We start from the raw sequence: 26,973 nt of genomic DNA on the forward strand, positions 1-26,973 counted from the left end.
TGAGCTGTGGTCCATGCACATGTACGTAGCACGGGACTCTGGCTAGGTTTTGTGGTGAAGCCTGCCACGATTTATAAAGGCCTGCCCTGACACTCCTACCATTTCATGTGCCAACCAGAAAGAGGACTGTCACTACCAATTCAGGACTTGAGTCTCCTCATTTTCTCATCTTCGTCACTTGTGAATATTTGACGCTGAAGCACACGCACGGCCCTGTCATCACTTCTTGACTGTGCTTCCATAGAGGGTAAGCAAGTTTAATTACTTCCTCTCACTCGGGTTTGATGTGCAGGTGGCCTCTTCAGGCTATGTTTTAATTTTAGGATGTACAGAATAAAAAGTCGTTTTGTTATTTGGAAACTGTGTGAGATAAAGTGATTTTAGTCATCTGTTGTATCGATGCATGTTTGGAGAACTTTTCATTGTACTTTTTCCATGACTTGAGTTTGATTTGGCTACAAGTGACCAACCATCGGGACAATGCGGGGACAAAAAGCTAAATATACAGCTTACATGACCGGCTGTGATTATGGGTCAGTGTAGTTCTCCGCTTTCTGGTAAAGCAGTTTTAGTCCTTCCCATCATGTCTTTTGGTATTTCAACGCCATGTAGTTAGAAAGTCTGAAGTTCTCTTCCATCGTAATTACTGTGTGAACGTGTACAATTGTGAATTTGTTCCCTACATGTATTTCTGTGTGTTTCTACTTATCAAGTCAGACTTTTTTTTTCTGTGAGATTTTATGCTTATATTCCCTAATGAAATGCAAATTAATTTTTGAATCGTCATACTTTGACAATATGATAATATTTATTCAGAAAGTAGGCTGTGTTAAGTCAGGACAAAGTGATGTTTTTGGTTTGATTGGCAGCCAATCGGAAGACATCGTGTTTACTTTTCATTTTGCTCATAATCTTATAATCTTGTAAAACTGTTTGCCAACTACGACATCATGACAACCCATCCATCCCTTATCTGATTCAAACTCACGGAGAATGTAGAGCCTATTTTATCAGATTTTTGGTCAAATACACATTGTCAGTCAATGACAGAACATCTACAAGTTGTTTTGTTTTCTCTAAATATCTTAACTTGTGGAAGCAAAGTCGGGGTTAGCGGCGTCCGTGGACAAGGAATGTTCTGTGATTCAGAAGCCAGATGAAGTGGTTGATGTGGTTGGTGCACTGCACCATAGCTAAGGCAAACGTACCGCGAGGTCAGTAGGAATTTAGTGTCGGGATCCACCTAGTCCCGTTGTGTACATGTAATGAAGAGAAGAAACTCAAGGAGAGCTTGTAAAGATGCAAGACGAGAATTTGTGGCGGGCACGATTTGGAGGATCCTTGAAAAGACATTTTTAGAAACGCTGGGCTCTCATTTTGATGACTGTTTGCACACCACACTCGATGACCGGACAATTTTGAACGTTTATAAATAGATTCTACAGAGCCAGACCGGTTGTGTGCGAGGTGCATGCGTGTGGTTGATTCTTGAACAAATATCGTAACTTTTGATGAACAGTATACAGTATTCATTTCACTTTGCATATTTTTTAAATAAAGATCTACTATAATATAATTTCTATAGTCTCACAGCGACTTTGACACAGTTCCAGTTGGTCATCGGATTCAGTACAAAATTATGCATAATCGTATAAGAGCAAATTCCATCAGACATGCCAAGAGTGAGAAAAGGCTTTGACAGAAAATTTTGTGGTAGAGCGCTGTCTTGTGTTCAGCTGACTGATCCTCCCAATTTTTCAAAACTCCTGCCAATATTCTGCAATGCCCTCTGCTATGTTTATACTGAAGTTTCCCATCAGCGCTCTGCATAGTGTGCACATTGTTATTTAGTCGGGCCTAGCGTTACGGTTGGTGGAAAATGGACCCTAACATAGCTTACATCAAAAATTACTGGACAAATGGTGCAAATTAAAAATGCATGGAAAGTATTTAACATGGCATTGAAGGAAATAATATGATAGGGTATTATAAGATATGTACGGAATGCTGGATGCATATTTGATAATCTCATGTTGTTTTCAATCATGGTTTAGACAAGTTGGACCGAACCGAGGGGAACCGCCCTCCTAAACCGCCATGTTGCTCTGGGCACTGTGGAGTATAATTGTCTTGCTGATTCCACTGGATGCGGCACAAAAGAAAGAAGATGTCCGAGCAGGTAGTTTGATCATAAAAATGATATGCCTGCTTCCATTAAAACAAATGTTTTATTTCATAGTGTTCCTTTGAATTTGTGTTATGTTCAGGCTGTAGCACAGCAGTGAATGACTTGGTTTTTATTGTGGATGGCTCGTGGAGTGTTGGCGTTGCTGATTTTGAAACAGCCAAGCAATGGCTTATCAATATCACCAGTCAATTTGATATCAGCTCCCACTATACACAGGTAGAGCCACTTCATTATATGATTCATTGCTATAGCTATCATGTAATGTGCTTTTTGCATTTTCTGAATATGTTGTGTGTCGACTACAGGTGGCTGTGATCCAGTACAGTGACACTCATCGTCTGGAGATCCCTCTGGGAGAACAACAAAGTGCTGCGGAACTCATTCAGGCCATTAGAGGCATCCCATACATGGGAGGAAACACACAGGCAGGCACAGCATTTTTTTTTTACCAAATACCAACTGTTATAATGTTTGAGTGAAATATGAATATAAGTGTAAATAGAGGGGACATTTCGTTTTGGAACATGTTGGCGTTATGGCTGGCCCAAGTTTTCCTTGAAGTGTTCCCGCGGTGTGCTAGTTTAAACTATCATGGAAAATCTCAATTCTAAAGAAACAAGGTGTTGACCTGCTCTAAAATTGAACATGTCTGCTTTGTAGACTGGCAGAGCCATTAAGTTTGCTGTGGACCATGTTTTTGCCACATCCAAGCGAGCCAGCCAAGTCAAGAACCGCATCGCTGTCGTGGTCACAGATGGCAAATCCCAAGATGACGTAGTAAATATTATTCACTGCATGAATGACAACTTGTACTGTCTATCACTCGGTCTCACGATAATTCCAAACCACACTGTAATGAAAACAATGTTATATTTATAACGCGTGACTGTTAAATCCTTTTACTTGTCACCACACATCCTGCTTTCTAATAATATTTTTTTTTTCCTTAGGTGGATGCCAGTATTGAAGCACGAGCTCAAAGCATTACAGTGTTTGCAGTTGGGGTTGGTAGCGAGATCATAAACTCGGAGCTCGAATCCATCGCTAACAAACCATCTTCCACCTATGTCCTGTATGCTGAAGATTACACCACCATTGATCGTATTCGAGATTCCATGGAACAGAGACTCTGCGAAGGTAAGCTTCTATTTACTTTCTTTGCTGAGCTTTCCAACTGAATTTTTATTTATCGTCTAGAATCCGTGTGTCCCACGAGGATACCGGTGGCATCTCGAGATGAGAAAGGTTTCGAGCTAATGGTGGGCATGAATATTGAGAAAAAAGCCAAGAAAATTCCCGGGTCTCTGGAATCCGAGACGGCCTTCACTCTTACGTCTTCCACTGACATTACAGAGGACACCAGGTAACGTGTTCTTAAAAGATTAATAATGTGTTGCGTAATAAAATGTATTTTCTTTTTCCTACCAGAGAGATTTTCCCAGAAGGCCTTCCTCCCTCCTACGTATTTGTAGCCACCGTCCGTCTAAAGGGAATTGCCCAAATGCTGAACTTTGACCTTTGGAGGGTGTTATCAAAGGACAAAAAGATCCAGGCTGCAGTGACTCTGAACGGAAAGGACAAAACTGTCACCTTTACCACCACTAAAATGACAAACATGGAGCAGAAGATTGTCTTCAATATAGGATTCGAGGTGGGTATATAAAAGTGTAAAAGCACGTTAAGTATTTTCATATTATATTCTCAAAACATAGAAAGAACAGATTCTGTTAAAGCCTCTTTTTATCAACAAGTAGAAGCACTTCCAGACAAAACAAAAGCATTCATTTGAATAAAGGAAGACATGTGAAGGATGCCAAAGGTGGGCTCAAAGAAAATCTTTCCAAATCGAAACCGCTACATTTCCCCGGTGGAAACTCGCCGGTGGATGTGTCGCAGTTGGAACGCGTACCTCAATTTCCATGGCAGTTTATAATAACACATCCTGTCAAGAAAGCAGCCAGGTTACTTTTTCCGAACGCACTTCTTACACACCTCGACTGAAGTGTGGCACACTGAACAGGGTTGCAATTATGTTTTTTTTTTTTGCGCTTGTTTGATTTGTATTCATTTTGATGTGGCACATCGTGGTAGCCTGTGATTTGTCATTTTGAAGATGTTGGCTAAGGCTCAGCCCATCTAAAACAATACCGCCTCTGTTCTCGCACGCGTATACGCTTAATGGCTTTAATAAAGAATGGTTAGGGAAATAATAAATGGCTCATGGCGCAATCCTGTAGTGGCATATTATTATTATTATGCGTGGGTGCTTACTGACATGCAGTTTCTGACATTTATTGTTTCACGATTCAGTGTTTCACTGTAATGTGTAACTAAATTTAGTAATCCGGCTATTATGTCACATACTTGCTGTTAAAAGCGAAAAAAGGGAGACTTCTAAAATTATCTAGAATTGTCTACATTAATATTTCAAAGTAATATCAATATTGATCCTAGAATAGTTCAATATTATTTAATGAAATGATAATTTGGAAAAAATAAATGGTTCATATTTTAATTTAAAAAAAATATGCACACCTGTTCATGCACAATTGATTCAAATTGAAATAATCTTTTTGTACTTTTTGTCAGTCACTATATGATGGAATGTGGCATCAGCTTAAACTCCTGGTGAGACCCAGCCAGGTCACCGCTTTCCTTGACGATCACAGGATGCAGGAAATAATACCCGAACCAATGGAGCCTATTTACATCAATGGGAAGACTCAGGTGGCAAAGAGACGGGAAATAGATGTCACTGTTCCTGTAAGTACACATTTTAATTCGGAATCACTGCACTAAATATACTTCAAATTTGGTTGCCAATAATAATGCAAATGTTAGCGGGTATGATACTTTTTAATAATGGTCAGCCAAAGTCTAATCAGTTATTATTGATTTTTTTATTTACCTTAGATACAAATCCAGAAATTACGCCTGTACTGTGATCCTCTCCAGAGCGAGAGAGAGACAGCTTGTGAGATCTTCTATGTGGTAAAGTTTTAACCTGATTGGACACTAGTGCAAAAGTCACATTTCTATAATGTTTTACTGAAAATAACTTTTATTTTTTATTCTCTTTTGGTTGACAGGATGATGAAAGGGTAAGTGAAATCATTTGAATAATTCTCATCGCAAATGTGTGTTATACTCTTTAACAGTGCTTCTAAATTCAGTCAGATGTCGAGAGAAAAATTAATAAAGCTGTTTGAGCTAAACGAACCTTTCAAAATCAACATTGAAAATGAGCAGGATGTGTTTTCCTAACATTATCACACTTAATATTTATAATATGTAAAAGTTTAATCTGGCTTTATTCTTGTACAAATGAGTCAATCCTTGCTTCCGTAGTGTCCTCTGAATCGAAAAGCCACAATTGCAGAAGTGGAGGGCTCCAATGGTATTGTTGGACCTGGGCAGCGTGGCCCACCAGGACGCACGGTAAGAATGCTTCAATCTTGCTTTTTAAAGTGTATTTAATGTGTGCATTTTGTAATAATGTCGTTCCAGGGGGACAAAGGAGAGGTGGGATTACCTGGCGCTGATGGTAAGCCTGTGAGTACGCGATTTATTTATATCTCCCTCCTGTGATACACTCAATTATATATATATATATATAAAAAAAATATCTAATATATGATGAACTTATGTCATTTTTCTACATGTTAAAAAGCTGATACAATATGCTAAATATTTATCATTCATTTAATTTGGCAATGTAAATATTCTAAATATGTCAAAGATGATTATTTTTGTTTTCCATTGTTTTTCTCGCTCAGGGTGAAAGTGGGAAGCCTGGCCCTCCTGGATTACAGGGGCAGAAGGTAAAAATTGTTATTCACTAAATTGGGAGCTCATTGTTTGTTTAACTAACCCACGCTGGTGTCAATTTGGGGTCCTAAATCTATTTTTAGACCATGACAGGTTATAAAATTTCATTTCTGCAGGGTGCTGACGGCTCACCAGGACCAAGAGGACTTCCTGGAATGAAGGTAAGACTCTGAAGAAACAGATGAATGAGTGTTGGCTATTGCTGATAATCACATTTCTATTAAACTCGATCCTATCCAGGGTGACAGCGAGATAAAAGGCTTACCAGGACCACAGGTAATCCTTTATAAAGATGTTTAAACATGAATTATGGAATAAGAGCATACAACCACAGCTAAATTATTCTATGGCTGGAAGTTAAGGGTGAATCTTAAAACCGATATTTTTAATGTCATATTTATTTTATTATACTGATTTTAATGAGTATTATGATAATCCCTCAAGTAGAAAATCTATTTTGTTTAACACCACACAAAGAACCAGATCGGATTAGATTCGAAATGCAATTTGAATTTACAAGATATAGAATTACTGAAAGATGGATTATTCATAATTAATTAAGTTTTGTGAGTAATGATGTTTGCTTTACAGGTGAACCATTGGAAACCACAAACTCAAATACATAAAGCAAATTATTGCAATGGTCATAAATATTCACATACTTTCTGTTTCCTAATGTAGGGTCTCCCAGGGGAGAGGGGTGAACCAGGATATCCAGGAGAGGAGGGTTTAAAGGTAAGGATATGATTATGTGCCAAATGTATACAGGGTATATGTACACACAAGAAAAAAAAAACACACCAGATTTAGCCTGATGTGTGTGTGTGTTGTGCACAAATGTGTTTCCCCCTATCACATCACAGTTGGTGGTATTGACTGTGTGCTATTTGAAGTGAGAACAAAAACAAGATAATTACTGTAATGGTGTTGTGTTTGGCTGCATCCGTGTTACATTCCTGCTCTGAATGTCTAGCCAGGTGGAAGCGGGACTCATCACGATCATGCATCAGTAGGCTGTTTGGGGTCGTTATGATCTAAGGTCAAAATTATTGCCGATTAAAAGAAAAATGGCCCTAAAAATGGGAGAGCCACTGTGATGACAGTGTCATTTTTATAGCTGCCATGCAAGACGCAGTGTGGTAATTGAATCCAGCTCAATTTAATGGTGGTGAGGATGTTGTAGTGTGCCAAAGGAGGCCACAAGTTTGACCCATATACATGTCGTCAATCGGAATAGTTCCCTCGCTGAAACTAAACGGCTGCGCTGAGTATGTGCAACTTGAAAACAGAATGTGATGAAATCAGAGCACACATCTGTGAACACGCCCACTTGTTACATGTGTGCGCTACTATTTTCAGCTCTCTCTGAACTCCTACGAGTCTCCTACCACTCTAACTTGCAGCAGAAGTCTACTCAGTAATTTGGGACTCTTCCCGCTATCATAATAAACCGTTTCCCACTGTGGAATCTGGAAGTGTTTTACAGCAAAAAGCAGAATGATGTACAAAAGCACTGAATGGAAAATAAAAGAGAATTAATATAAAGCTCCAAAATGTGAATTCTATTATGCCCCATTTTTTTTAAACGTCTTCAGTCTTGGATGAAATGAGTATTTTTACTGTGCCGAGAGACACAAGAAACACTCATTTCTTGATGTTGATGTTTCTCGAGCCTAGTGAAGCAGTGAAATGAACAGATGGCTGCTCCAAAAAAGCTTAGTAGAGCCGTGTAAGTACTGTATAGTGGCAAAAGGACACAATAATCCTCATTGCCTGGAGCAGCTCGAGACATGACCAGCGCAGCTTGACAAACGCCAACAAACAGATAAAAATGTCTTTTCTGCAACAATGTCAGGGAACATTAAACACCCTAACAATTTACTGGAAGCAGGCTGCAGATCACACAGGATAGCAGCACTGTAATTGCCTCAAGTGTTATTTAATAATTATGGCGCGATTGTCTTCAGACCAAGTGATTTGAGCTTACTTAAGGTTTTATTTCAAAAGAGATGGATATAGACGTCAAAGATCCATATTACATCATAACTGTTTTGCCTAAGCTGACTTTGAACTAACGGAACAAACCAACATTGGTTTGACGCATTTGAAGTATTTTGGGTGCACGTTTTTCCCCCTACAATTTTGTTGACATTTATTTTGGAACCGCCTAGGTTTTAATATACCACAGGTGAGACGAAAACCTCACGTGTCCAACAAAGACTCAGTTCATTTCTAGTACAAGTGACCAACTGAGTGAAGCTGTTGCATCTTCAAGTCACGCGAAAGGAAATTTTCACAGAGGCAGTTGAGGTTGACTGAAACAATCTGCCAGGTTGTTTACTGGGGATAATATGATGTTAGAATCTTCTTTACTATAAAATATAGTATATAAGAATGTAACCACAAAGATCCACTTGGACTCTTATCAATGACAACCCGGTGATTATGGCTTGGGAATGTCAAGTTAACAACATGGTTCCGGAACTGAGAACCGATACGGATTTTCCAAATGATCATGCTCTGATTTTTTTTTCTTGCATCATATTTATAGTTGTGATAGCATTTGTGATTTTATAAGAACACCCAGAAGTCAACCTTGTAGGATCAAACAAAGTCAGTGTGGTCATAGCCTGAGGAAAGTACTCAACAGTATTAAAAAAAAAAAAAAAGTCTGGTCTCATTCATGACAGCTCCATTGACTGTTAATGAGCCTTGAATTTCACTTTACCATGTGAGATCCTAAACATTAGATTTAATCATACGCTTTCCCACAGTAAACCTTCAAACACTGGAATGTAAAGCAACCTGATGTCATCTCTGTTATTATACTTTTTTTTTTTTTGACATTCCATATTACAAAGAGAGATGCTACCTCTGTCATTACTCCACCTTTAATTAATGAAAGTACTATACTGCATTTTTTCTCAATATCCACTTTAAGTATTCAAGTCCTGGACTTCATCGGAGGAGATTTACAGAACACTCATTTGCGATGAAAGAGCATGATAACTTTCAGGACAACTTAACTAATCACCCCAATAGTAGAACCGGGGATGGCTTGGTAATAAAAAGCCATTGCATAGCTCCCAAAGGACAAACCACTAATACAAACGTAGGAGAGTGCAAACATAAGCAGAGACCTAATATTCTCCAAATGATCAAGAGAAAACACACTTAATTGTGGTTCCATAGTCGAATGAGCGGAGCAATTACTTACATGGATAATGAAAGCCGTTGGTAAAACTCATGAGGCCAACATACTGACCCTTGCATACTAAAACGGAAACCAAATGATATGCTATTAATTGGCACTTTAGAAGATACAGCTAGGCATTATTAGCACAGGACAGTAGGTGGCAGTGCATCAAAACATTCCAATCATATGGCTTTTTTTTTTTCCCCCATCAGTTTTAGGTTCTGGGTCTGGTCTTTGTCATTTATTTAATTTATTACTATATTAGCAAAAAGGACAGTGATAGAATAAAGCAGGGAAGAACAAGATATTTATAGTTTGCTAAGTGTACTGGAGTTAACCTTAAACGTGTGAATGTGTCTTTCCAGCTGTAGCAATATACAGTCAATGTAAAGAGCATATTATAAGGGCAGTATCACTCCACTTGTATATTTGCTCTTACTTTACACTCCCTTTTTCACTTTATAATTATGAACATGTGCTTTGAGGAGGGAAAAAATGATATGTCATATGGGCTGTGCACTTTGACAATGAACAGAACCTGACGATGCCACTGCAAGTCCCAAAAGGTGGAAACATTTCATTTTTGTTTACGAATATCCCATTTAATGTTGCACCCTCTAAAGATTTTAATCTGATGCGGCATTACGGTGGATTTATTTTTCCATTTACCTAAGCTTGTAAACCCATTTGAAAGACAACTTAATTATTTACCAAAGTTCAGTAAACACAGTAGAGTGGATGGGCTCAAATGTTGTTTTTAATGTCTGAACATGTGTGTGACTTGGCAAATGAAGCAACGTTATATTTTGAGTGGCATGCAAGTCGACAGGGACTAGGCAAGCGCCATGAACGGATTTATTGTACATTTTCCATTGGATTAATTTTTTTTTTTCCTCCTCTGGTTATTCCATCTTCCGCCCATATTCCCAAAACATAGTACATGTGAGGTTTTTGAAAATTGTCCAATATGAGTATGAATACTTATTTGCCTATGCAATGTTGATGGCTCAACAAACCATTTGTCTAATTTTCTAAAAAGTGATAGTCTGAATCTGAAATGAACCTAACAGCCCTCTTTGACATGTTCTTTGCCAGTGTAGCACACTGGAACAAATTCCCTTGCAAGTGAGTAATTATATCCTTGCTGCTGTTCAACAAACAACATAAAAGTACCAAAAGGTCGGCGAGCAAAACCGGGCAGTCGAATTTTGTGACTCGAGGCCGGTTGCAACTTTTACAATAATTATATGCTGTGTTGCGGTACAGCATGTGTTAGTTTGTTGTTCCGCTAGCCACAAGGCTCCCCATAAACTCTGTGCGTCACAACTAAAGATTCATTAATTATTCAACTCTGCAGTTAGCTTTTTCAGTTAGGTAGCATGAATTAGCTGGGGGGAAGCAAATATATGGCTTTTTTTTTCCCCAAAGGTGTAACAGCAGCAACAGGAAGTCTCCATTTAATTCTAAACGACCCTCTCTTGTCTGTTCTCAGGATGTGTTTGATGACTCCTTCTAATCTTATCGTCTTTTCAGGAGTGTTGACAGGATTACGTGACATAATTTAGATAATCAGCACACATTATTCAGGGAGCAAATCGGAATCTTGCAAAGCATTGACACATGTGTCATGTCCTCAGGGAGATCCCGGTGCTGCTGGAGCTCAAGGAGCCCCGGTGAGTACAGATATTTCATATTGCATTACGCTCAGGGATTTAACTATTCAATAATAAGTTAAAATTATATTTTATTATATAGATATTTCATTATATTTGTATAATAAAAAGTGCAAAGTGAGGTTCTCCAGAACTGACGCTGTAAAACATCTTTAAAAAAAGTGTTTTGTGGATTTAAGCAGTTATTTTAAAAGTACATTGACAGTGAGTTTTTTAAAGTCAGAGTTTCCTCTTTCGCTATATTGTTATCGAAAATGACAGAAATGCTCAAGCCACAAATCCAAATCCCCTTCCAATTTTATTTTTTTTTTTTATCTTCCGCTTTGATGTGTGAGTTTAAAAAAGGCAATGCGTATTTAGTCCAACACTTTCTTTTTTTTTAAATCACCGAATGAATTGAGCATTTTCCTAACACTTAATTTAGATACCTGAAAGCTGTCCATTAGCTATGGTCTAATCTGGTCTCCATTGGAGAAGGTAAGGGCAAGGAGTCTTATGAGTTCAACTCAGTGGCAAGCATCCACTCAGTTAAGGATATACCAGATGAACTTAAAATGCACCCTAACCTTTACAAGGTAAACTTAATTTGACCTCCGCTAAAGGTTTGACTGCATATGTCCCGCACAACATGCGTGGTTTATTTACATTCTAATACATGGCCATTTTTTGTGTGTGGACTTAGCTGAAGAAAACATCTAACCAGACTGACACACATTTAAATGCAATATTTGTGTTTAGGTATTTAACACTAATGATGGCTTGAAAATTATGTAACATGTTTCTCTGACATCAATTCAGGGAACTCCAGGAGAAGTAGGCCCACCAGGACCTCAGGTAACATTAAACCTGAATGCATCTTGGAATAATGATGATAATAATTAAAAATAAATATATATCATTTGTGTTTTTTGTAGGGAGAGAGGGGATACCCAGGACCACCAGGCATACAAGGACCACCGGTAGGTTTCACTTTAAAATTTGACTTTTATTTGAAGGTTTATAGATTGTTGGAAAAAAAAAAAACTGATGAGTTTTTCATAGTGATCCCTTAGTCATATTTATAGAAGGAAAAGCTTTTACAAGCTCATGACGGCACTGCAGTATGTTGCTCCTATCGCCGATGAAGGGTTTCGATATTAATACGAATACAAATTCGATGTGACTTTGACAAATGTGACAGTGAGTTGCTGGTGACAATTTTGTGTGTTGTGCACGTTGCCTCTGTTTTTGTGTTGTGTTGTCCTTAACTTTGCTGCCCTCTTGTGATGGCGACATATATTGAGGGCAGGACAATGGAGCAGTTTGACCTTCTGGAATTATTTAAAAGGATTAGCTTTATTTAATGATAATAACATTTAAGCGTGGCTGAATGGAAGAATTAGGAGGAGTGTTTAATTACTGGACCATCCTTGCATCTTTCTGACACTGCTGTCAGAGTCTGCTGCATGAGATGAGAGCTTGGCCGCCATTCTCCTCTAGGAAAAAAAAAAAAAACCCTCCACTGTGTCCAGAGGTTGATCCAGGACAGAGCTGGCGCGCCACTCCATTTATTAATCCCGCTTTTGTTTGCAGTTGCGATGCTGCTGCCTAATAGACTACGTCATAAAAGATGTCTGATGGACTCTGGAAGGCCTAGCCAGTGTTAGACCTGCTGAATAAGTGCAATATATTTAAATTAAGCCAATTGTTGCAATATTAGATCTTAAAAGTAATCACGCCTGCTTCCTGGTTTATAGACTATAAGCAAATCTGCAATGAGGAGTTGAGTAATTATAGTTTTGTTTGTCACATCAGATGTGTAGCTCTGCTACAATTAACATATTTTCATCCCTAAAGTCTAAATTCTATGATTACACTGTCATCAGACTTCCCCCGCTATTAACGCCAACTTGGTTCCCCCCCCATGGGAGTCAATCATCACACACGCAGTTATAATTTAATTTTTTTTTTGTCTACAGACACAAAGTTGTTATTCAAGTTTGGGGGGGCGTGGGTGGAGTGCCTTAGAGGTTAGAAGTTTTTGGCTGTGAATATGTTTGTGATTCACATTGCTTCTATTAAGTTGTCATATTTTATTTAAAAAAAAAAGATAATCTAGAATGTCTGATGTACAAATGAAAAATGGAATTAAAAAATAATTTAAAAAAATTAAATAGTGGGCTTCAGCACATGTTTACTTGCTTGTGCATAGGCAATATGTGGGTGTCTTAGCCAGAATGCAAATGCAGCGTATGTGTGTGCGTGGACCCGAGCCATCTCATTTCTCCCCCAGTGCCTCCTGACGAAGCCGTCATGCACTCTGTCACATTCAGCCCAAAGCACAGTGTCTCTTTCATCCAACTCTCTCTTTCCTCTCATCCCTTCACTCTCTCACTCCCCCTCCTCCCTCTGGCATGGCTCTCTTTCTCCCTTTTCCTTTCCAATATCTACCCTCAATACCAGGATCCCTGAGGACTGTCTGCAGAGATGGGCCAAGATGGGTCCAGAGACTGTGTTTTGAACGTCATAATTAGTTATTATGCTAATGGAACTCCCAGGCCGATTGGCTATTCTCAGCCTGTTCCATTATACCCCCCCCCCCCCCCCCCCCCCCCCAGTAATCACTTGATGTTCTTGTGGAGAAAACTTCATTTTGCACGGATGGAGTGAACTAGTGTGAAAATCAAATTGTCAGTTTGAATGATAATGGGAAAATTGCTATTCTGTTTGCTTTTTGAATTCAAAGACGCGCATAAATATGAAACACTATTGACAGTGTGATTGTTTTTTTTCAAAGCATCAAATCAGTATTGTTAAAATATTTTAGGGGTTCTGGGTGCGTCATAATAACTGAAGCAGGAGGCGCATTGACATGCTCATATGTCCATGACCTTGGAATGCATAATACTTTCCCCAATGTGTATACACAATGCAGCTCAGAGATGGAGGATGCAGTGGAGGAACAGAAGGAGGAGGGGTTTTGATAAAAGCCGATCTCGTTTGTTTTCACAAAATTGATCATTTCACAATTCAATCATCCGGCATATTTGCTGAATGCTTCGCAACACTTCTAATTCAGCGAGTAGATGAGTTTTGAGCGAGTTTTTGGGTCATTCTTATCAATTGATGTCATACTTGGAGGGATTCCAAAAGCTATAGAAAGAAATACAATCTCTGTTTACTTTTCATTATTATGTTGTTGTAAAATCCACCTTTTTTTTTTTATTCCAGTTATTGGCAGCCATTGTCTTGCTGGACGACTGAGGTTATTTGGCTGTAATTGGAGACAATGCAGATGAAGCAAATCCTTAGAAAAACAAAGCAAAACTTTTTTTTACCCCCTGCAGCAAAACAAACAAAACAAATTATTCTTCGGAACATTGACTTACAAAATAGCTTCATTTCGTTCACAAATTATTTCTGCAAAAATAGAGACAGTTGTAACTTTCCACAATTGCACTGAAATATGAAAACATTTGTATGCTACAGTGTTCATCTAAAAAAAATGCCATGTGTGTTTTCTTCTAGGGGAACTGCGGTGATTCGAGGGGTAATACTTGTCTCGGTTCACCAGGGCAGAAGGTGAGTTGATGAGATTATGTTGTTGCTTCCATTGTTAAGATCTGACCTTCTGTATATATATAAAAAAAAAGTCAACGCAACCCAGTCAGGGTTTGGGATGATTCTTGTGATCCCTTTCAAAACTTTTTTTTTTATGACCTAGAAGCCGTAATCGTAAATCTTTAAGAGGGAAATTAATTCTAGGGTCACCATGGAGATGTTGTCAGTCATAAGGCACATAAAATAAACAACTCATGTTTTCAATTGACCTAACATGAATTATTTTAAGCCCCATTACTCCGAAATGCAAAACCATGGGAAGAATAATCCAGATCTTTGAAATGGCTCTGCCTCTATCTTTCACTTTTCCAGGGCTCAACAGGGGAGCCGGGTTTTCCAGGATTGCCAGGTGCCCCGGGGCATCCAGGGTACAAAGGTCATTGGGTAAGAGTCCCGAACAATACACATGAGCAAAAATGTATGAGCCTTAAGTAAAAGACTGTCTTCAATTTCAAACGTGGTGAATAATTTATTCGTTTGCTGCAGGGAAATCTACATAGTTTTATTTTCCACGCATGAGCATATTATTCTTTTTACTTTAATGACATAGATGCGGCTTAATGTCCCCACTATGCGTTGCGCCAAAGGCACCATTGATTATTCAGATTTACTTTCCTTACTTTATATGTTTTCTTTGTATTGTTCTCGGTATTAACATAAATATTTTCTGTAGGGAGAAAATGGAAAGCCTGGCCCAAAAGGAAATAAGGTACAATATTTCTTGTTTAGTATTTCCTCAGCAACACACTTTTACTTATTACATATATTGTGTGATAAAGGTCTAAGTCCTAAAATTGTGCACTATTTTATTTAGCAAGATTGAAACCATAGGAATGTGCCAGATAATTTTGACTGAATTATTCAAATATCCACTATGGGTGAGGATAGTCTTGAATTTCCCTAATTGCTACCTCAAAAGGCCGACAAAAGCCAAAATATACTAGCGATACTGTCATGCATCATTTGGAAACAGACTCTGCCAAGTTTTTAATAGTTTGGAAAGTGACAATGACAGTTACGGAACACTGCTTTTAGAGTTCTTCTAAAGTTTTACCGGCAGCGCTTGTCAAAAAAGAATCTAATACGTTTCTCTACAACAAGAATTTTATCGACAGCTGCTTGTGGAGGAATATTATTGAAAAATGTACACTTGGGATAATACATAGCAAGACAGAAATCCTCCTCTAATTCAACAAGTACTTGGATGTTAAAATGTGTCAAATTTTCTATCTGCCAAGTGTGTGAGTGTGTATGGAGAGGGGGGGGGGGGGGGGGGGGCTTTGTACCACAGCCAGCCACTGGGAGGCAGTTGAGATCTTTTGCCTTTGCTTTTGACCAGCTCTCAATGGACAATATTTATGGAGCCCTTCTCTCCTCCATAAAAGTATCACATCAAAGCCATGACAACAGGACAGTGAACCAGCCTAATGCACTTAAAACTAGTCTGATGCCAAATTTTTCCATTCCATTTAGGTCCATGACATGAATCGCCTGTTGCGATTCATTTCTATTTTATTTTTGCTGGAATGAATATAGTGTCATTCCAAGTAATCAAAGCATGCAATAAATAATTGCTTGCTGCACACTATGTACACAAATGGCAAAGAGTGTGATGGCCCATTGGGAATGGAAGGGAAGCGAGTCGTGAGTATCAGAGCTTGCAGATGTGTCTTTTATAAGTCACATACAAGATAGAGTCAGGTTTGTTAAAGGTCACTGCAAGCTAGTTCCTATCCCCTCTCTCTGTGGGTTTCTCTTATTGGTTGCTTGAGGTAAGCATGACCTTTTCTCCTCTCTGTCTTTTTGCACACACACTTCCGTCGGTTGTTGCATACATTGTGTGTCTTCTGCACAAACACACAACACACGTAGGCTGTAAACAAACAGACACAAACTTTTCCCTAATTGTGCTATGTCTCCTTGCAGGGGGATCCAGGCAGAGAAGGCGAGCCAGGAATTCCTGCCATACCTGTAAGTGTGGGCGTATTCTTCTACTTCCACTAGGGGACGCTAATGTTTCTGTAGCTGCTGCAAAGGGACAAAAATGGGTGTTTGTGTGAATCTTAATGACTTTATGGAGAACAAGTGTCTACACAAGGGATGAGGCAAATCCTCCAGAAGAACAATGTCCAGGCTTCAAGACCTTATTTAAGAGTTACAGCCTTTTAATGTAGCTTGGGGCTCATATTTCTACCTAAAGCCAGTCCAAGCAGTAACCATATCCATGCTGAACCCAAATTATAGCTTCTTTTTATTTTCCCTACTCTGCTCAAAGCGTTGAAATAAAAAAAATATAAAACAGAACAAACACAAAACAAATCTCAGCAATATTATGGGAATTGGACTGCAATTCCCAAACCATTGATGACATGCCTTTGAGCATGGCACATTACTCCCAACTGCTCTTATATGTGACAATCCTGCATCACAGGGAATAAAAAAAAGTCCATAAAAGTGTATAAAAATATTCCACAGATGTTTTTCCTTAAAACAGCTTGCAGTGATGAGTGAGAAGCCAGCAGAATCTCAAAACATGTTTACACAAGCCGTCACTATCAATAACCTGTCAAGATATGATGAAACACATGTCTGTGTGATCTACAATTTCCAACTTCCAAGGCAAGATTTGTATTTCATTATTTTCTTAATGACACTGAATAAGTTCCATTTGAGACAGAGTCCAAGTATTGATTACTCTCGTATTGATTTTCACATCCCCCGAGAGGGATTAGACAATGAATCCAATCATAGTGTCTGTGTGTGTCTGTGTGTGTGTGCACACGTGTGTTTTCGCTGCTGCAGCTTGTATCGCATGGAGATATAGTTGTGTAATCTAGCTCGTGACACTTGAGAAATGTAAAGCAATTATATTTTTCAGTGTGGAGGTTAAATGTTGATTCTCTAAAGCCAGCTCAGCCCCTCCCATCCAGTGGCAAAGTCCCAAAGCGAAACATATCAGCAGTGAATCACAAATGTGTCACAGTTGAAATGTGCATGACGATTTGTCTTCCAAAAGACTTCCTAATTCCTACGGGGTAGAATAAGTACGGCTCAATAGTGCCTCGTCTAACAGTAAGAAAACAAACATCTTTTCTTCTAGGCAGCAAAGAATATAACAGGCTTTTATGAATAATTCATTTTTAGAGCAACATAGTAAATGTTGTGGTATTTGTTCTATATTTTGAGAGCAATTTATTTCACCGAATAGTCGTTAAATATCCTGTTTTTGATCACGGCTGGTCATTATTTCATTTTTTTTTAAATTGAGTTCTTTCAGTTGTAATTAGTACAGAAGGTTTATGGTTTCAGTTGCAAAGATTTGAATGATTGCCAACAGTTTTTCTTGTCGCCATCACATTTTAAACATGTTCAAAATGTTTGGGGTTTTTTTTGCGACAGGATAAACTGTTTGCAACTATTTGCAACCTTTTAGAAACCCTGACAAAATACCAACATTTGCTACAAGTACAAACACTCCCAGCTCAGTGATGAAAGGAAAACTAAAAATGTTGATTTATTCGCCTGAATAAAATCCTAGAGAGAGAAAAAAAGAACTATCTAGAAGAACACAAAGAGCCTAGTAAATATTTTCAGAACACAAGGCAAGTTTTCTAAGGTAACAACGTCCATATTGGAAACAAAACTCCCAAGAAAATGTCAAAGGATTTTGTTAGCAACCTTTCCTTGGCCTGTTAACTCCTCAGTCAGCAGGCAAAGCGCCTGTTCCCACATCACCTATGCTGCTCCTTGATACAACTCAATAAAAGAGCCTCAACTCCGCAGGAAATGTTAAAAATGTATCACAACTCTGTCCGAGCTTGACGTATACCTCGTGTCTCTTCCCGAGTCAGCACCTCCCTAGCTTGTGTCGCATTTGCAGCTTCACACCAATATTTCAAGCGCTCCCACAGCTCAGAATTCCAGTTACAGCTCAATTCACACTAATCACCCAACCTGCTTCTACTTACAGTTTTTTTTTTTGTTTGATAGATTTTTTTGCCTTGCTGTTTAAGCATTCTTTGGCCCATCCTGACACAAAAACGGAGGCCACACAAGGTCTCTAAAATTCACCAGTTGTGTCGTCATGGACGGGTGGAGAAGGATTTCAGAGGCTACCTGTGAAGCTCTGTTGAACTCTGTACCCATGAGGGCCACAAAAAATATTGACACTTTGGGCACTATTTGGACATTTTCAGTTTGCGGTTTACTCACTTTTCTTGCCAGCGGTGTGTAAACCAGCTGTGTGTGTTGAGTTATTTGAGGGCATGGTAAATTTACACTGCTAGACAAACTGTGACTACATTACTATTTGTCTACTGAAAAATATATAATGAAAAAAATATGACTCAGCAGTCGGTGACTAAAAACCTGTTCTTGGATTCACCTGTTTGGAACCCGTCAGGCTCGCAAATGTGTTTTGCTCTAATCGCACCCACTTCAGTGCACAGCCATTATTGTCAAGACATAATAGCGTTGTTGTGTAAAAAGGTTGATTAGATTGGAAATTTGAGACCATTCAAGTAGAATAATTATAACAATAATTAACATGATTAAAACCCATATGCATATAATGGCAAACAAGGTTTCATAAGACAGATTTTTTTTTTAAAATGAAATTGTTTTTAATTTTTTTTGCTTCTGTGTATCCGTATTGACTTTTTTTTTCCTTTGCCTCCTTTTAGTTATTAGGAGCCAGTATCACCTGTTACTTTTATCATCCAGCAGGGAGACAAAAAGCATTGCGCTGGAAATTAAATTCAGGACAATACGGCAACTGAACTGAACTGAACTCGCCTCAGTGTTTGCTACCAAACTATATTGGTTCATTAAACATCTAATCTAAAAAGTAATCTCAAAAGACACATGTTTAAATACTTTCAACAGACCAATCTTATTTTCTTCCTTTAGCACTTGGATGGATAAAATGACTCGCCAAGAGGCCTGTTTAGAAATACTTGCAAGCTTTGATTTGCAATGTGATATTATTTCCGCTAGCAATATCAGAGCTAATCCAAATTATGTTTTGCTACCCATGCTTGAGAATAAAAATGACCTCAATATAGGCAACAATCATTTGTGAAACACGACACTACCATCAGAAAGGATTCATTAAAAAATAAGGTATTTTCACGGGGAAATGGAACACTCCTCGAGTGTCAGATACACGTTAAAGTGTTTAATTCCGCAAAACAGCCTTACACAATCGGTGTTACCGGCAGATGCTGTTTTCAAAGGAATAAAAGATTCACAAATGCATTTTTCATTACGTTACAGCGAGTACAAAAAGGAGTGTTTGAGATTGCATTGGAATAAGCAATCTAAAACGTTGTGTAAGCCAAAGGCTTTGACGGGGGCCTAGAAAAAAAAAGAGCAGCTCTGCATCACCAATGCGAAGCTGCAAGCATCGCTCCTCTGACACCCCGTCTCAGCTTTTGATACGGAAGCACTCATTTCTAATGTTTCTCCATTTCTTCCTCTTCTTTTTCATCCCCACCCTCTCTGCTCCCTTTTCTTTCTTACATCAGGGCCAAGTGGGACCCAGGGGAAAGGAAGGAGAGGTATGTCAAATTAGACTTTACGGTATTAGATATAATCCATTCTCTCTTATTCTACCCCACTGTGAGGAGCCCTGACAAGCTTGCACGCAGCGTCTTTGGAAGACTTACAGAGCCAATACCTTTAGGCCTTGGGGAATCTAACCCCTCCCCTCGGGCAAAAATATACATCACAAAAGGATTCTTTCCAAAGCCGTACGCATTTGAAACAGCAAACCGTACTGTCAGCAGTAATATGAAAGTATGGGGTTATTGTGAACGTGCTGTCTCATTTGTTGATGATGTATAAAACACACATCACGAACAAGTAATTGCTGCAGGCTTTTTTTTTATGATTATATAACGGCATTATGGAAGGAGAAAAAAGCCATTTGGTAGGTAGTTAGGTCGTTAAAGTGCAATTTAAGTGGGAATGGTGAAATTAGATGTTCAGTTGAAACCTGAACGGAGTCTGATTTAGTTAGTCCCTAGGTTTGTTGAAAAAAAAAAAAAAGATATTGCTAATTTGTATCGGGTAGGCTGGTATCGGAGTATTGATTCACCCTACAAAGGCTTTTAACAATTTTTCTAATTGCTGCAAAAAAAATGGTTCTATAATGTAAGATATTTTCTCATCTGTCGTCTTTCAGAAAGGATTGAAAGGTGATGAAGGCCCCAGGGGGCTTGAAGGAAAGAAAGGGGACATGGGCCACAACGGTCACACGGGCGCTGTTGGTCCAAGGGGATCTCCCGGCCTGGATGGGCTGCCCGGTCAACCGGGTCAGCCTGGATTTCCTGGAAAGCCAGTGAGTGATTGTGCTCATTATTGTGTCAGTAAAAGGAGATAAAGTCAAGTTTAGGATTACGTTTCAAATGTCAAGGCTAGATTAAGATTAAGACCTTCTTTTGAACCTATGGCTTGTTTGAAAAATTGGTTCTGTTTTTTTTTTCAGGGCAAGTCACCATCAGATGAGCATCTTATAAAGCTTTGCACCGATGTTCTACGCAGTAAGTAATTGTTTTAATGTCTCTGCATAAAGGTCAATGTCTGAAAAGGATTTTCACAGATTCAAATCCATCAATACAACATTCCAGTAATATCTGAATTGGAACCTGTATATTCTAAAAATAAAAATAAAAATTATTGTGCATTTGCTATGACTGCTGAAACATTCTAATTGTTTGGACTCAGCGTGCCCACTTGTCAAGAGATTTGAACAAGTCAACCCATTTATAAGTTACATAATATTAGGCTTTAATGCACGAAGACTGACATTGATATCATAGACATGACATGAATAATGTAGCAACTGTGCTAAGGAAACATATTATTAATATGATTGATTGATGTGCTATGATATCCTTCTCACAGCTCTTCAAGGGCATATTTGTAATTCGCTGTGATGCAGCTCTTAGAAAATCATTTTGGCCATGGACAAAATGGACTGGTGGAATTCTAGTTCTTCAAAATTCCAGCAAGCCAAAGATTGATGATTCAGAAAATGAATCATTTTAGAGGGTGTGGGTTGGGTTATAAGTACATCAAAAAATTGGTTGTAATATCTTTTAAAAGTTTAGTGCAGATTTTCTACTAAAAAGAAAAAATATATAATTGACTATCTGAACGTCAATGATGAATAACAGACATCCTTCCGTCACTAATGCCTTTCATAATGCCATATGGATTTTCAAACAGTCGGTTGCTTTATAAGTGATTATTGATCGAATGTTGGTGTCATGGACGTGTGATTCAGTACAAGCTATTCCAAAACTGCAGGTAAAGACTCGGCAGATACGATTTGTTCGAATGAATAGAAGTCGTGAGACAAGAAGAAAGAATGGTGAGGAAACCTGAGGATGGATCGGTCATGGAGAATTGGAGTGTGCACCTGTTGTTTGTATGCAACAGGAGGTTGCCATGGTGATCCTACGCTTTAACATTTCCAACATACTTGTCAATATTGTAGATGGCATTTTCTATTCTTGTTCATCCATTCACACCTTACGAATCTTGACTCAAGAGGTTGTTGCGGCGGTTATGTCAACAATAACAATTGTTATGCTTCAAGGTGCTTCTGCAGATCATTATCTTCCACCGTTTCACTTGAGCAATAGGAAGTGGATAGGCAACATCAGCAGACCCTTGAGGGGAAAGATGGAAGGCATAATTAGCTATGGCTGAATGGTAAAAAGGATTCTGATTGGCTTCTTATTCAAGTAGAAACGGCGAGTTTAGGAGAATGATAAATAATATCAGTTAACTGGTTCTGGCTTTGGTGATGTTTCTTCTGGACGTTAAATTGGAGATTTAACTTGCTATTCACCATTTAATAAATTGTTAAGAGAGCACCGATTATAAAGGGTTGTCATTTTTGTTGCTGCTGGTTTCAAAACGATTATTATTATTTTTTATTTGGCTTCTTTGTATTCCCAACATGCATCCTGTGCCCTTCGCTATTGAGCAAATCAGTAATATCTGGCTGTGCCCTTTAGCTCAACTCCCAGCACTTCTCCAGTCCGTGGATAGATCAGAAAGATGTGAATCCTGCTATACTATGAAGGGACCACCTGGTGAGACAGGTGCCCCGGGACCGAAAGGCTCCATGGGAATCCCAGGTTATCCTGGCAGAACTGGCTCTGTGGGATATCCAGGGACTCCTGGATTGCAAGGTCCTCCTGGACTCAAAGGTAAGTACTCCTTTAGGCTCTGACGTACAGTATTGACAAATTCATCCTCACTGCAAGTACACAATAGTACTGTAATATTTTCTCTTACACCTTTTCACAAAAAAAAAAACAATGCGGGAATATTTACGGCGGCTTTCAACGCCGATTAAAATCAAAAGAGTTCCAACAGTTAACAAATTGGATGTGTTGATGCTCAATGTACCCCGTAAAACAAGCTTATTAAACAAGTTGAACACCAGTAAAAGTCAGCAGAGCAAAATAAAATAAATACTGCGTGCAAAAGCAAACTTAATGAGCCGCTTTTGATTTATCACCCTTCAAGTGGCTAATCATCTGTGGAAGATGCCCAACTATAACATCTCACTGTTGAATATGATTACACCTTGTTAGTTTAAGGGAAGACAGCTATTAAAAAAAATATATATTTTGTCATCGTGGATAACCGTGATGTTGATTAAGAAAAATGACACAAAAATAATAAAATATGAAAAAATAGATACACATTGGGAAGAATTATGCAGTATTTTAGTTTGACATTTGAACATGGAATTTCTTTTTACCTTTCTGAGGGACTTTAAAGACTTTTGGGGGGGAGGCGTTAAAATTGAGCAATAGCATATTGTGTGAAAATGAACAGTATGCAAGATGAACGTCACGGTGACTTTTGACGTGATATATTTTGATTTTTAAGTCGACATGGTATGTTCACAGGTGAAATAGGACCAAGAGGGTTCAAGGGGAGCAAAGGAGAGGGTCACCAGGGACGCCCAGGACCACCCGGACAGCTAGGTATGTAAAAAGAGAGTCATAGAATCATTAAGTATACTTTACTGGCCTGTAGCCATTACTGAATTTTCTAGTGTTGTAAATGTTTTAGCACTTTAGCAGTTTTTTGACATCTGAGCTCTGATCAAAGCAGTAGTGCACTTTTAATGGAAATGCATCAAGGATGTTCCGTTTTTAACAAATATGTGGGTAGATGCTTTTTGTGAACACTTACATAACATTATTCGGCGAACATTATTGCCGGTTTTCCATTAGTTATAACAGTAAGTTTAAATATATATATATGTTTTTTTGCTCCTTCAATTATGCATTAAACCCAGTGGCAATTTGTGTTTCTATTCTTTTTGTTCTTGCCATTGTTTTAACTCAAGGGGCTCGAGGTCCTCGTGGATTTGATGGAGTCGGACAGCCAGGCGACGAGGGAATTCCTGGGAAACCAGGACCCCCTGGAGATCCCGGTAAAAGGGGTAATCCAGGGACACCGGGGATATGTGACTTATCCATGTGTTATCAGACCTACAACCGAAGGGAACATTACAGCAAAGGACCAAATATCTGACGGCATACAAAACAGCGAGGGACACAAGTGCCAGTGGCTTTAACACCCACATGTATCCAGAGGCCATTTATCGTATCGCCGATTCACGTGTGACTCCTGCACAAGCACCTTGTGTGCAGAACAGCAACACTGGAGGCAGAAATATCCTCATATGTTGAGTCATACTGAAACGGGTGATTCATCCTTACAGAAATCATGGTCAAAGAGGTACTCTGAGATACAAATTGTACTTTTCAGTTTTGTTGCGTTTATTAATTCCAAGTGCCAGAAAAACAGAGTAGCACCAAAGGAGACCCTTTCATCACATTGTAGTTGTTATCTTGTCTGGCGCAGGTCTATCACCCTCTTTATCCTAAACACAAAAGCTGGTGCTAATCTTAAATCAGCCAGTGTGACAAACAGGCTACTAAGAATCCTGTTATTTATATTTATATTGACCCGCTTAGTAATACTGACTGGATTTGCATTTCTAGAAGAATTTTTTCAATCTCTAATTTACCTCACCTACATTATAGGATCTAGGCATGTATTATTTTTTTTAATGTATATCTTATGATATTTTAAATAGAGGCCTGTTACCTGCTGAGAATAATGTATATATAAAATGCCTATTCGAGTTTAATATTTGTTCATTTATAGAAGTAAAATAATCAGTGCAACTCTATTGGTGCTGCTCTATGATGTGTATTTTGAATCCTCCAATATCACAGTGAAAAATTCACTGACTTTGTAGTATTCGTGAGCTGAGGAGCTCCATTTAGACAAAAGTAGTCCTTTGCCTCCATCTCACTGTATCGAGAGGCAGTTACAGTACAGTAGGGGAGAGTCAATTACTCATAGAGGGTTTACCCAATTTCAATCTGTTTTTTATTTGTTGTTACGTCCTGCAGTGTGAATTGGCGATTTACAGCGGCAGTCATCGGGAACGAACATCGTTGCTAGAACCCGATGATTTGTGCAGATTAGTTTTGTTTCATTATTTTCTAGGGACTCAAAGCTGTTTAGATCAGAATTATGTGCTGCTTCCAAGGTCTCTCAGATAAACTTTACAGCGTGTCGAGACAAACTGCAGCTATTTCAGTCGGATGCAGGTAGATGCATTTAGCATTCATATGAGCGTCTCCAGACAAAAAGAAGACGGAGGCAGCAAAACGATGCATTTGCAAGGAGTGGGATGATTTTGGCTCCAGATGAAATTGTATCACCCCACATTTACCTGCAGATTAAATTTAGTTGCCTTGGAACAATAGGTTTCGCTCTACGTTTCCACAGAAAAGAGTTTTGGCACAAACGTCAGCAAAAAAAATGTCATTTGGAACCATCAAAAAAATACCTTGCGGGATAACAAAACTAACAAGCTCCTCTCGACGGGCTTTGCACATCAGGAAGCCGCTTTCTAAATGATGTTTTTCCACTTTCCTACGCTACATTTCGACTTGTCAGAGTTGGCAAGTTTCAATGGAGTCCCCAAAGAATAGCAAACTGTCATAGGTTTTCACAGCACGTGAATGACTTGTTGTATGAACGAGTGCAAATAATGGTTGAGATTTTCAAACTGAACAACAGCAGGTAAAATAAAAAAAATCATGTTTGTCCATACCAACCATCCTATTTTTGCAAATTGGATATAGATTATGGCAGTTGGAGAACCCTTTGAATGGTCTTATTGTAAACCATTATATGAGTAGAAAAAGCTCAACAACAATGAAACAAGTTTTCACAGTTTTTCCTGTAGCTAGGTGCTTTCATTCCCCTGTATTTCTTGTACACTGTGACGGAGTTTGAAAACTATAATGGTTATATTGACTAAATCTCAAACTTTGCTTTTAATTTGTATCGTTTTTTTCTTTTGTCCTCCAATCCTGGTAGTGCAATGATTTATGAATAGCCTTTGTAGTTGTTTATCACTTTGGAGTAGTGTCACAAAGCCATAAATGTATTTGTAATATATCCTGAAAAGAGAAATTGTAATTTCTATTTTGTTGGGCATTATTTATCTTCATATTAGTAAATAAATGTTTGTTGATTTTTGGACGATATTGCATTTTGTTTGTTTGTTGTTGTTTTGGCTTTACAAATGTGTTTTATATGACAATAAATATTGTTGCTCATCTTATATTATTTTACAACCTAAGAAAAACACTAACTTTTAACCCTTCTATTTTCTTGTCCTTATTCATGGGGACAATATATTTATAATACAATCAGGTAAACTGCAAATACTATGGACCATACTTTCCCAAAATCTTTGAGTCAGTTCCTTGCCATTTTTAATTACTCGACAGTTTGGGGTTGATATAATGGATTTCACCAACTATGTAATTAGGTTGCCAGACAAAAGACTCCAGTGTGCAAGGATAAATGAGAGCACAGTATCCATGCTGCCAGAGATGAACACTCAATGGGTACACTTTCAAACAAAACTGAAGGTCACCTTCACAATGTTCAGCATCTCCGGCACTGTTCTTTATTCAGCCTTTTGAAATAACGGAATATAGGTTCAAGGAAACAAAATGCAACAGGTGTGGATAAGGTTTGAAAACTCCATGTTGCAAAGTGTTCAAGTATCAAGAGAGATTCAGATGTTTTCAAATCGTAGCACTTTTAATTGAATCTTATTAGAAGTCCATTTTTTTGGGCATTTCATTACAATGTGTCTCAGTGCTGAATATGCATAATCCCCAGACTTTGATTTATTACCACGGAATTGATTTATGTGTGCGGTTGTTTACAAACGAGGTTCATCGTGTCACACAAAGGTGTACAGTAGGAATCCATTACTGCCCCTCAAGGTATAATTTCCACTAATGCACTCCAATGGGCTAATTATTTAAATGCAAGTCAGCAATTTGTCTTCTCATATGCAAAAATATTTACATAGAGGTCCCCGCACTGAAATCATGTCAAATAAGATAAGTCAA

General features: G+C 38.5%; 1 protein-coding gene and 1 long non-coding RNA gene across 6 annotated transcripts in view; one reads left to right on the forward strand and one right to left on the reverse strand.

The window, feature by feature from the left end:
• Nucleotides 1-123: 123 nt before the first annotated feature.
• Nucleotides 124-26,091, forward strand: LOC148380734 (uncharacterized). The gene is made up of 30 exons (XM_088363869.1): nt 124-247; nt 2,055-2,179; nt 2,268-2,404; nt 2,494-2,613; nt 2,849-2,965; nt 3,139-3,325; nt 3,386-3,551; nt 3,617-3,839; nt 4,778-4,951; nt 5,102-5,179; nt 5,278-5,289; nt 5,537-5,626; nt 5,696-5,740; nt 5,965-6,009; nt 6,133-6,177; nt 6,257-6,292; nt 6,698-6,751; nt 10,850-10,885; nt 11,684-11,719; nt 11,800-11,844; nt 14,393-14,446; nt 14,798-14,869; nt 15,159-15,194; nt 16,412-16,456; nt 20,011-20,043; nt 20,670-20,825; nt 20,973-21,027; nt 22,513-22,707; nt 23,419-23,496; nt 23,865-26,091. The coding sequence occupies exons 2-30, from the start codon at nt 2,098-2,100 to the stop codon at nt 24,050-24,052; spliced, it is 2,640 nt and encodes an 879-aa protein (XP_088219995.1). The 5' UTR covers nt 124-247; nt 2,055-2,097; the 3' UTR covers nt 24,053-26,091.
• LOC148380735 (uncharacterized) overlaps nt 3,616-26,973 on the reverse strand; it is a 183,964-nt gene continuing 160,606 nt past the window's right edge. Inside the window, exons 5-6 of one of the 5 annotated variants that reach the window (XR_015854694.1) lie at nt 4,768-4,949; nt 4,002-4,130 (exon numbers count right to left, since the gene is read on the reverse strand). This is a non-coding gene — a long non-coding RNA (uncharacterized LOC148380735). Of the gene's footprint in view, nt 3,753-4,001; nt 4,131-4,767; nt 4,950-19,692; nt 20,815-21,051; nt 22,162-26,973 lie in introns of those variants that run through there. The other 4 variants (XR_015854696.1, XR_015854691.1, XR_015854689.1 and 1 more) reach the window with 4 other exon arrangements.

Source organism: Syngnathus floridae, chromosome 20 (assembly GCF_059516105.1).
Source record: "Syngnathus floridae isolate MCC-2025c chromosome 20, RoL_Sflo_1.0, whole genome shotgun sequence".
NCBI lineage: Eukaryota > Metazoa > Chordata > Actinopteri > Syngnathiformes > Syngnathidae > Syngnathus > Syngnathus floridae.